General features: G+C 38.6%; 1 protein-coding gene across 1 annotated transcript; it reads left to right on the plus strand.

Moving 5' to 3' along the window:
* Positions 1–2,082: 2,082 nt before the first annotated feature.
* Cav2 (caveolin 2) lies at positions 2,083–9,246 on the plus strand. Its single transcript, XM_046422530.2, has 3 exons — positions 2,083–2,319; positions 2,649–2,836; positions 7,353–9,246. The coding sequence occupies exons 1-3, from the start codon at positions 2,170–2,172 to the stop codon at positions 7,501–7,503; spliced, it is 489 nt and encodes a 162-aa protein (XP_046278486.1). The 5' UTR covers positions 2,083–2,169; the 3' UTR covers positions 7,504–9,246.
* The last annotated feature ends 582 nt before the right edge of the window (positions 9,247–9,828 follow it).

Here is a 9,828-nt window from a genome sequence, read left to right on the forward strand (position 1 = left end):
GTGATCAGAAGACCAGGAATTACAAGGGAAGAAGCCCTGGTGCCAGATTTCCAGCCACTGCTTAGGCCCACTCTAGCCTTGCAGGTGTGACTTTCTTCTTTAGTAAAATATTTCAAAATCTGGGATTATAGTTTTGAAGAAAACTGGTTTTTTTTTTGTTTGTTTGTTTGTTTTTACAAAATATTATTTGGCTACAAACTCTCTCTTCTATTTCCTGGTAATCAACATTACAAACTCCCTCAAGGATTCCTGTCCTCCATTCACTTTGGGAAACAATTCTTGGGTAGCAATTCTAGAAGATATCTAAATCTCAGGTTGTCAATCAGCCTGGGTGAATGGAGGAGGTAAGTGAAGTACTGAGAAAAAAAAAAACAGTAAGTAGAATGTGTAAGTCATCACTTTAGTTCTAACCCAACACAAATAAAATCAGAAAAGTAAGAAGGAAGGGAATGGTAATGGGCAGACAGAGGAGGGGCACAGTGGCCCAGAATTCAACACTACTGCACTTAATACTCTTGCCCAGCTGCAACACTGCCATCCATACCTAACAGTGGTAGTGAGTAAACTTTTTTATTTAATTATTAGAAATTCAGAATGTGGGCTCCAAGATATTTTTATCCACTCAGTTCCTTTTCTCTTTTGGTAATTTTTATTATTCCAAAAATAGTCTTTTCCTTTTAGAAGTAATTCATCAACTCCAGTTCCCTTAAGGGGGTTTGATATGTGCAGCAGGCTCCAAACACGCTGAAATGGCAACACTTAATGCTTGCCCACTATGTCTTGTGCTCTGGGCAAGCTGTAGGCAGCCCCCTAAGTCTAGAGACATTATTTTGCTTTTGGCAAATGTTCACTGTCTTCTTCCTCCCCAAACACACTTTTAAGTTCACTAGATTATAAAGGCGCTGCCAAACCAACCAGATACTTATGGTTGCTGATATACCCAGCAACTGGGGACTGCTGATGGGCATATTCTGTGCCAGTAACGATTTCACAGAGGGGAGCCCCAGTTCAGGTAGAATGTCACCTGGACAGCATGGAAGCTCCATGAGGAGAGCCCACCAGTGGCTTTCATGGTGGTACAGCCTCTGGGTCAAGAACCCCAGGTAATCACATGCAGAACACCTTTCCTCAGTCCAGCTACCAACTCCTTCCTTCTGAAAGCATTTGAATGGTCAGTAAGCCGGTTCATCTACAGCAATGTGACTTTATGCTTAGGGTTCTGTTTTTACGTGTTTTTGTGTTTTTTGTTTGTTTGTTTGTTTTGTTTTGTTTTTTACAAGCAATTACCGATCTGTCTGAATCTTAAGGGTTCCCGAAATCTTCAGCAGCGTTTTCAAAGAAAAATTAAGAATTGTAGTTTGGGGGTGAGAACAGACCTCCCCTTGGTATATGAAGTTGCAAACTCCTGGAGTCTAGAAGTCTCAAGTAGGCAACACAACCACTCCCTGCCTCTCCAGCAGGCTCACACACTCTGTGGGCGCTGGGATGGCTGATGCACCTGTGGGGTCCTCTGGCAATCAGGTGGATTATGGATATTTACCGCTCAATACAGCGCAGCAACATTGATTGGAAGCGTACTGTGAGATAGGGACCATATAAGAGTTTTGCATAAATTAACGTTTAATTTTCACACACCCAAACTCTGAAGTAGGTGACACAACTGGGCCAAAACACACGGAGTAAAGAGAGGTTGGGGTGAAGTTAGACCCTCTGATTCCACACCCGACTCTTCCCCACTGTTAACCCGGTCGCCGTCTACAATCAGTAAGTTCATAGTCGCTGAGACAACCTGCCAGCTCTTAAGCATCACAGTTTGGCCTCCAAAAACCTAGCCCAGGAGGCGCTCCTTGCCTCGCCCCGCTGACACACTTCGCCCCACTGGGCAGGACAGGACAGGAACACGACTTGCTGCGAGGATTCCCGGCGCTCAGGACGGACCCAGCGGGAGCGGCGGATCCCCATCCCCCAAGCCGGGCAGCAGGGCGGGGCTCGGGTCGGCAGGAGCCGGGAGTGAGAACCCGCAGCGGGAAGCAGCCGCCGCCCTGGCCGCGCAGGGCCAGGCGAGCCGAGGCGAGGCGGGGCGGGGCCGAGCGCGACGGGAAGGGGTGGCTGCGCGGCCCGGAGCTGCACCGAGCCAGCCCCGCCGCAGCCGCCGCGCACCGAGCCACAATGGGGCTGGAGACCGAGAAGGCGGACGTGCAGCTCTTCATGGACGACGACGCCTACAGCCACCACAGCAGCGTCGACTACGCAGACCCCGAGAAGTTCGTAGACTCGGGCCAGGACCGGGATCCCCACCGGCTTAATTCCCATCTCAAGGTGAAGCTCCGGGAGGGTCTTAACCTGGACGGGAGGCTTGTCCCCCTCCCCACCGCCACGAGTGCGGACGCCTCTGCCCCGCCCCGCCCCACCCCACCCTCGCCCGGGTCCACCACGCATAGTTCAGGACCGGTATCCTGGCTCTGCCTCTCCGCCACCCGGCTCCCTGCATAGCCAAGAATCCTCAGACAGATTCTTATGTGACCCTAAGAGAAGTTGGGTTGAGTCTAGCCACGTCGGTCCTCCTTGCCTCTCCCGCCCCTTAGCGCTTGCCGTTCCAGGGGCGACAGGTTGGGTGACATTTCGGGTCCCTACGTCTTGCCCCGCAGCTAGGCTTTGAGGATGTGATCGCAGAGCCTGTGACTACGCACTCCTTCGACAAGGTGTGGATCTGCAGCCATGCCCTCTTTGAAATCAGCAAATACGTGATCTACAAATTCCTGACCGTGTTCCTGGCCATCCCCTTGGCCTTTGCTGCGGGAATTCTCTTTGCCACACTCAGCTGTCTGCACATCTGGTGAGAAGGGGCACACTGGGTGGACCGGATTTCTGCAAAGTAGTGATGTTTTGTGCCACCTGACAGCCCTCCGCCCCGCGCCAAACCCCTTCCTTTCTCCCAGGCTGGTTTGTAGAGGAAAGAACAAGCATCTGTTTCCAAAGCAGTAGCAAAACTGAAAAGCCCTGAAAGGCAGCTTACTTGCTTTAGAATAACAGTTCAGACTGGTATTTTAATCAGAAGGAAGAATGCACCCCTTTCCCGGATGTGATTTTCCTTCACATATATGAATGAGGCTGAATTGAGTACCAGAGGTGGGGACCTGCAAGCATGCTTCCGGCCACAGGCTGCTCTGGGGTCCTGTTCTGACTTGTACCTGTGGTTCTGGGCAGGGCTCTTCTTTCTTTCCTTGCCTTTTATTCAGTCACCACCTGTTCTTGGGGTAAACAAAAGTGATCTCTGAGCAGAATGTCAGTGACAATATAATTGCCCAGGGAAATCAGGCCTAGTTAAGCAGCTCTGGAAGAGCTGCTCCAATCCTACTTGACAAATGGCAAGAACAGGACCAGAAGAGAACTCAAGGTGCGAGATAATTAAATGAGAAAGCCATCAAATTACTGTTTTAACTTGTGAGGAATAAACATAATCAACATCAGATAGTTAGAAAGAAAAGAAATAGGGAAACCCACTGGACATCCATAGGATGTTTTGAGTAACTTACACTCAAAATGCACAATAGAACTTTGGACCATTTTTAAAGGTTTAAATTTTTTAAAGGCATCATAGTTCACCAAGTTTTATTATTGAGTTAAAGCATATCCACTTTATTCTGAGAGGAAGATCATCCCCAACATCACAGCAGCAGTCAAACTGGTGCCTCAGGCAGCCCTAATGAAACATTTGCAACCCCAGAGGCCTTCATGGGGTTACCACTTACATGATGTTGCCACACTGTTCATTGCTAGAATTTACCAAATTATTTTTTCATTCCTCCCTACCATCTCTATCTCAGTTTCTTTGCTCAGTTAGGTAATTGGTTTGTTCCACAGACTAAATTTATTGAGTGCTTAGTTTGTGCTGGACACTGATCATAGGATCTTCCTCCAGCCACCCACAGAGTATCAAGGCAGCTGGCTAGGTAAAGATGTGACTGCTGAGAGAATGTAGTTAACTCTAATGGGAAACAGGAGGAAACAGGAAAAGCTTTGTGAGGGAAAGAAGTCTAAGAAGGCCTTTAAAAGAAGTAAAAATTCACCAGATAAATAAATAAAGTCCAGATTTAACCATGGAAGGTTGTAAGCCATTACTTGGAAAGTGTTGAAAGATTGACACAGAAATGAAGATCTTGGCCTTTATACATGTGCAGATCCACAAAGGCCAGATGTATAGTTATCTCGTATTTGATATTCACATACACGTGGATTTTTTTTGTAGGTGCCTAAATCAGCAAATAAAATTTGGGATTCTTAATTAACTAAAACTAGACATCTTAACTTCGATGTCAATTTTTCATTTCAAAAATATGGAAAACTGAGTGACACAGAGAATAGTGTGAAATGCACATTATGACACTATTTGGAAATACAGAGTACCATATTTATAGTTGGCAAAACTAGGCTTTCCCAGAGCTTTTGTGGAAGAATTGGAAAAAAGGAAAGGTTTTCATTTACTAAATGGTGGAAAGAGACAAGTAATACTATAATACTATATAATTAACTAAATGATGCCTCTCTCCACCTGGCTCTCCTAAGAATGGTAGGTGTTTTTTGTGTAGTGCTTCCATTGGTGAATCATCAACTCACATACATTTTAACCACACACACACACACACACACACAAAAAAAAAAAACCATATTATTTAACTTCACTTGTTTTTCAAATTACATTCATGTGGGATATTAATATTTAACTGTCATACATTTGTCATCAGGAAGCCATGATTGTAAGTAGAGGAGTAGTTTCAAGCAAAAATGCTTAATTGTTAGTTTATGCCTTGATCAAATAGATTTATCATTATTGGATTACATCCCCATGACACACAAGACCAGATAGATGAGAGGCTATATAGGAGAGCAAACCCATTTAGGTAAGCTTTCTTCTTCTCTTTCTCCATCTTTTAAAGCAAGGGATTGTACACAGTTTTACTAAGAGATTGATGGTGTCCAAAGCTAAGACAATATGCATTAGTGGCACTTTAAACCAAACCACAATGTCACCACACATGTAGATTTAGATTTTTTTTTTTTCCTTTTTTGAGATGGAGTCTCACTATGTTGCCTAGGCTAGCCTTGAACCTCACGTCTCAAGTGATCCTCCTGCCTCAGCTTCCTGAGTAACTGGGACTGTAGGTGCATGCCACTGTGCACACTTTGATTTCAAATTTTGTAAACAAATAACAACAACAAAAATAAAGAACCAGAAGTCTAGTGATATAAGACCCTTTACCAGAAGTACAGATCATAAATGACCAGTGAATTGATTTGATTTGGTACCACGGTTGGACATATATAACTATCATTTGGCAAATAAGGTCTTTGGACATAAGTGGATCATTAACAAAGAAATGTGATTGGAGCATCTATACTCTAATTTTTGCTGGGGTAAAATGCAAATGGATGTTTACTGACAAAAATGCAATGGTAGTGATCTCATTTCTAGGTGATATTTTAAATTACAGAAAATTTCTGTGACAGTACAGTCTGAATAACACTATAGTTAATAAAAGCTGAATAAAGATCCTGACTTAGGGCCAGATTACCCATTGGAAGAAAAAAATATTCTTATACATTGTAAATTTTTTATCAGAAAGGTCTGGTTGACTACACTGAGCCTCTACAAATTTGGGGTCATTACAAATTGTGTATAGTTTTAAAGAAAAACTATTTACAATATTGAAAACATAATTGATGTTTCATATTCAAGGATTATTGGACTCTCTTATCCAAAAGGAAAGAATGATAATTTGAAGAAAATAAAGTTAAAATGAGTACATCACATCCTTAAACTGAAAAATCCATTGTTGTTAGTGCTTAATTCCTTTTGAGGACATGGAGCTCTAAAGAGTTATGGGGGCGTGGGAATTTTTTTAGCCTGAAAAAAAGTGGAAAGTATATTTTATTTTAAATGAAATGGATTTGGTTAGGAAACTTTCTGATCTAAACTTCAGTCTTAGAATTTATCAATTCAAGATTATTTTATTCTAGTTGTTTTCCTTATATATTCTGTCTTCAAAACAGGCCTATTTATTATTCATTCTAGATCACATCATATGGACATCTCAAGGACACATTAAGAGCCTACTATGATAACCAGTTCTGTAGGATTTCCTCTTCTCTCTTATTTGTGGCAGTGTGCCCAAGGCCCCACATATCAAGTGAGAAACAAAATGAGATAAAAGGTCAAAGTTTGTCATTATTCAAGTTTTTACTCAACTGATTAGCTTTGAAATAATTCATAAATAATTTTCTTATGAGATTGCTTCAAATATTTAGCACTTCCAATAAAACACAAGATAAATATAGTCCGTGTAGTTAGGCAATCTGAATAATTTAGTACTCTCAATATATACCAATCAGAAAATTGCTGATTGACTCTTCTGAACTAAGTGCAGCAGACCTTTAAATCACATTTTAACAGCAAACCAAGAAAATCAACCTCACTTCTTTGTACCCACCCAGGTAAATAATAGAGTTTCCATTAAAGCTACCAACAATGCCTAAGAATTCACATACTTTTGTACTCAAAGAGCACTACAAAAAAAAAAAAATCATTCAAATATTACATAGAAAATTCACTATCCTGAGGAATTTAAGAATATTAAGCTATTTTTTTAAAGATGTGCAAAAGTAATTTGAGGAAAGGCTCATTTTTTTTCTTGTCTAAGATACTAATGTCAATTTCAGGGCTAATTTAACTATACCACACAGCCTTAATGTGTATAATTGCTATGAAAATTAATAATATGAAGCATAATTAACGATATGGAGCATAATAGAATGCAAAATTTTATTTCTGTTCAAATATTTATGAAAGGTCAAGTCACTTAAAGAACTTATATTCCAGAAGAAAAGCCAGAAATATAAGCATCTATTTATGATACCTTTTGATAAATATCAGGATTAGCAAGTGTGTTTCAGTACTATAGATGCACAGAGAGAGAGTATGCAACTTTACCTGGTCCAGGGGGAAGGGAAGGAGGATTAGGCACCAGGAGAGGCAGTCATTATGTAGAACCTCAGAGAAACAAGGCAAGTTGGGCAGGTTAATGTTTAGGGGCAGAGATCAGAAAGATAAACTATTTGTTTATTTGTGTTGCCCTGTTTTGGATAGCATTTAGCAAGAGTATGAGTAGCCTCTTTTATTTTATTTTATTTTTTTTGTGCTTCTCATCACTATGGTCATTGTCCATTTATTTTGAATTATTTGACAAATTTAAGTGAGTCTCATCTTTATTGTATCTTTTCACACATGTAAAAGAGTCATTGGTCTTATTTGATAACACGAATAATCCTTACATATTCCTCTTCCTCCATTCCAGGATTATAATGCCTTTTGTAAAGACCTGCCTGATGGTTCTACCTTCAGTGCAGACAATATGGAAGAGTGTGACAGATGTTATCATTGCCCCATTGTATGCAAGCATTGGACGCTGCTTCTCTTCTGTCAATTTGCAACTGAGCAAGGACTGAGCATTTAAACTGCTGTCTGGAGATTTGAATACTGTAATACTTCTTTGTTGTTGTAACATAAAAGCACTACTGTTCTCTTCGTTGCTCAACTGTTCTAATTAAGAAAACTATTAAGATGGGCACCCACATTTGGAAACAGCTATTGGCAAGTTATGCTTTTCTAATTAAGAGCCAAGAATTTCATGTCTAATTTTATAACCAGAATTATACACTAGGCTGACAACATTTAATTTTAAAGGGAGACAGTTTTTACTTTGTAAAAAGGTACACATTTTATACTGACTAACTTGTGATCAAGGAACACTTCTCTCAAAACACTACAATAGCTTTGTATACAACGGCTTGTAAAATGTGGGATTTCTTATACACATATGTTTTTTTACTATGAGAGTAATACTTTTTCTATTACTTTTACAGATATAAGGATACCTAGAGATAACCTATAATAAGATCCTAGAAACTGAAATAGCAAAAGAATATAATGATGATAGTAATTATCAAATATAATAAATAAATGTGAAAATAGATTCATGAAAATGTGCTCCTTTCAGATATTGTTACATTATAGACCTATTTAACAAGATATTTCATTTTACTGTATATTTTGTACTTAATGTAAATGTTGCTCTAATCAAATTGCTTTAAAGCATTTTTATTATATTATCTTGTTGAACTAATATATAGAAAAAGTAAATGTATCTCCTACAAAGTAACTTCATTGGTAAGATTGCACTGTCTTGATTATGTAAGCATTTATATGTCTCTTTGGGAAGGAATTTAAGGTTTTCCTTTCTAACTTTTTCAAGCAAAATCCTGAAATGTTTTATGACTGATATTGATCTGGTTATGATTTTAAGGTAATTCCTATCTAATTGCTATCTTATCTAGAAGATGCTTTCTCTTTTATAGTTGCAAATTTAATCTTATAATTGCAAATTTAATTCTGCTTTTCTATGAATGTTTCATTTTACTTTCAAATAATGTTGGTGCTATTTAGTAACATTTTATGATACAGGCTATTCTGATCCTACAATAAATTTCTACTAAATGATTCATATAGAAAGATTTATGGGAGAGTTGTTCAATTTGGGGGTCCTTGATACTAAGCTACATGAATTAGTTAAAAATTAACAGCTACAAACTTTTAAGATATTCTCTAATGTAGATTTTGTAATACCATATTCAATTATTGTTTTTGAGCCATAGAGTCCTATTTTAGTGTTATAAGTTACTGTTACTTTAAAAGTTTCATTCTAAAATGATAAATGTACAAAAACTGTCTACAGGGTGAGTAGCTACTATAATTTACATATCTTAAAAGTGTGTAAATACTCAAATTTCAGAACCACCATCGAAATTAAAATAACATTCTTTTGAATATCCTTTTAAATGACAAATCTTTCCCATATTGCCAGTTCTGATAAATACAAAGGATGATTGAACTGGAATACTATTGGGAACCAAATCAAGAGAATGATTAAATTAGGACGTTCCTATCCTTTTGAAGGTAGTTATATAAAAGACATTTCAAAACCATGTGAGGACTTTGTAGCATCCTTAGAAAAAACTCATGATCATGACTTTAAAGCACTGTCACTCATTTGACTATAAAGATTTTACTGTGTTAGTTTAAAAGGTCAATCAGTCTCATGACTTTATATGCTTTGTATTTAAATTTTTTTAAACATTTAGATACTTTGATTGCTTCAAAATAATTGATTAATAAAATATCTATTTTAGTAAGTCACAAGCTTCAATCCTTTCAAATACTTATTGGCAAGTTTTAAAGCCAAAATATATATAAATTATATAATTATAATAATGTATAAGTGATATGATTTCTTCATTTCTGAACAGTATTGCTTACTTTCAAAATGAATTTTTATTGAGAGTTTTCACGAAGTATTTCACTTCATGAAATTCAAAAATTCAAATTTTGGATAAAACTGGGCAAGATGGCACACACCTATAATCCCAGTGACTCAGGAGGCTAAGACAGGAGGATGGCAAGTTTGAGACCAGCCTCCAAACTTAGTGAGGCCCTAAGCAACTTAGCAAGGCCCTGTCTCAACATAAAAAATAAAAATGGCTGGAGATGTAGCTCAGTAGTAAAGCATCTCTGGGTTCAATCCCCAGTACCAAAAAAAAAAAAAAAAAAAAACAAGTTTTGGATAAAGTGAATCAAAGTTTCAAATGCAAACATGTTGATTCTTTTATTTGGGGCAGGAAGAAGACAGGGAGACTTCCTCATTGTCCATAATAAACTTTCTAAAAACTCATAAATATGTGCATTGCTTTTATTGCATTTATTGCATTAAACATGGA

The sequence above is a fragment of the Marmota monax genome, unplaced genomic scaffold, assembly GCF_021218885.2.
Source record: "Marmota monax isolate L192 unplaced genomic scaffold, Marmota_monax_Labrador192_F-V1.1 WCK01_AAM20220418_F8-fsc00027, whole genome shotgun sequence".
In the NCBI taxonomy this organism is placed as follows: Eukaryota; Metazoa; Chordata; class Mammalia; order Rodentia; family Sciuridae; genus Marmota; species Marmota monax.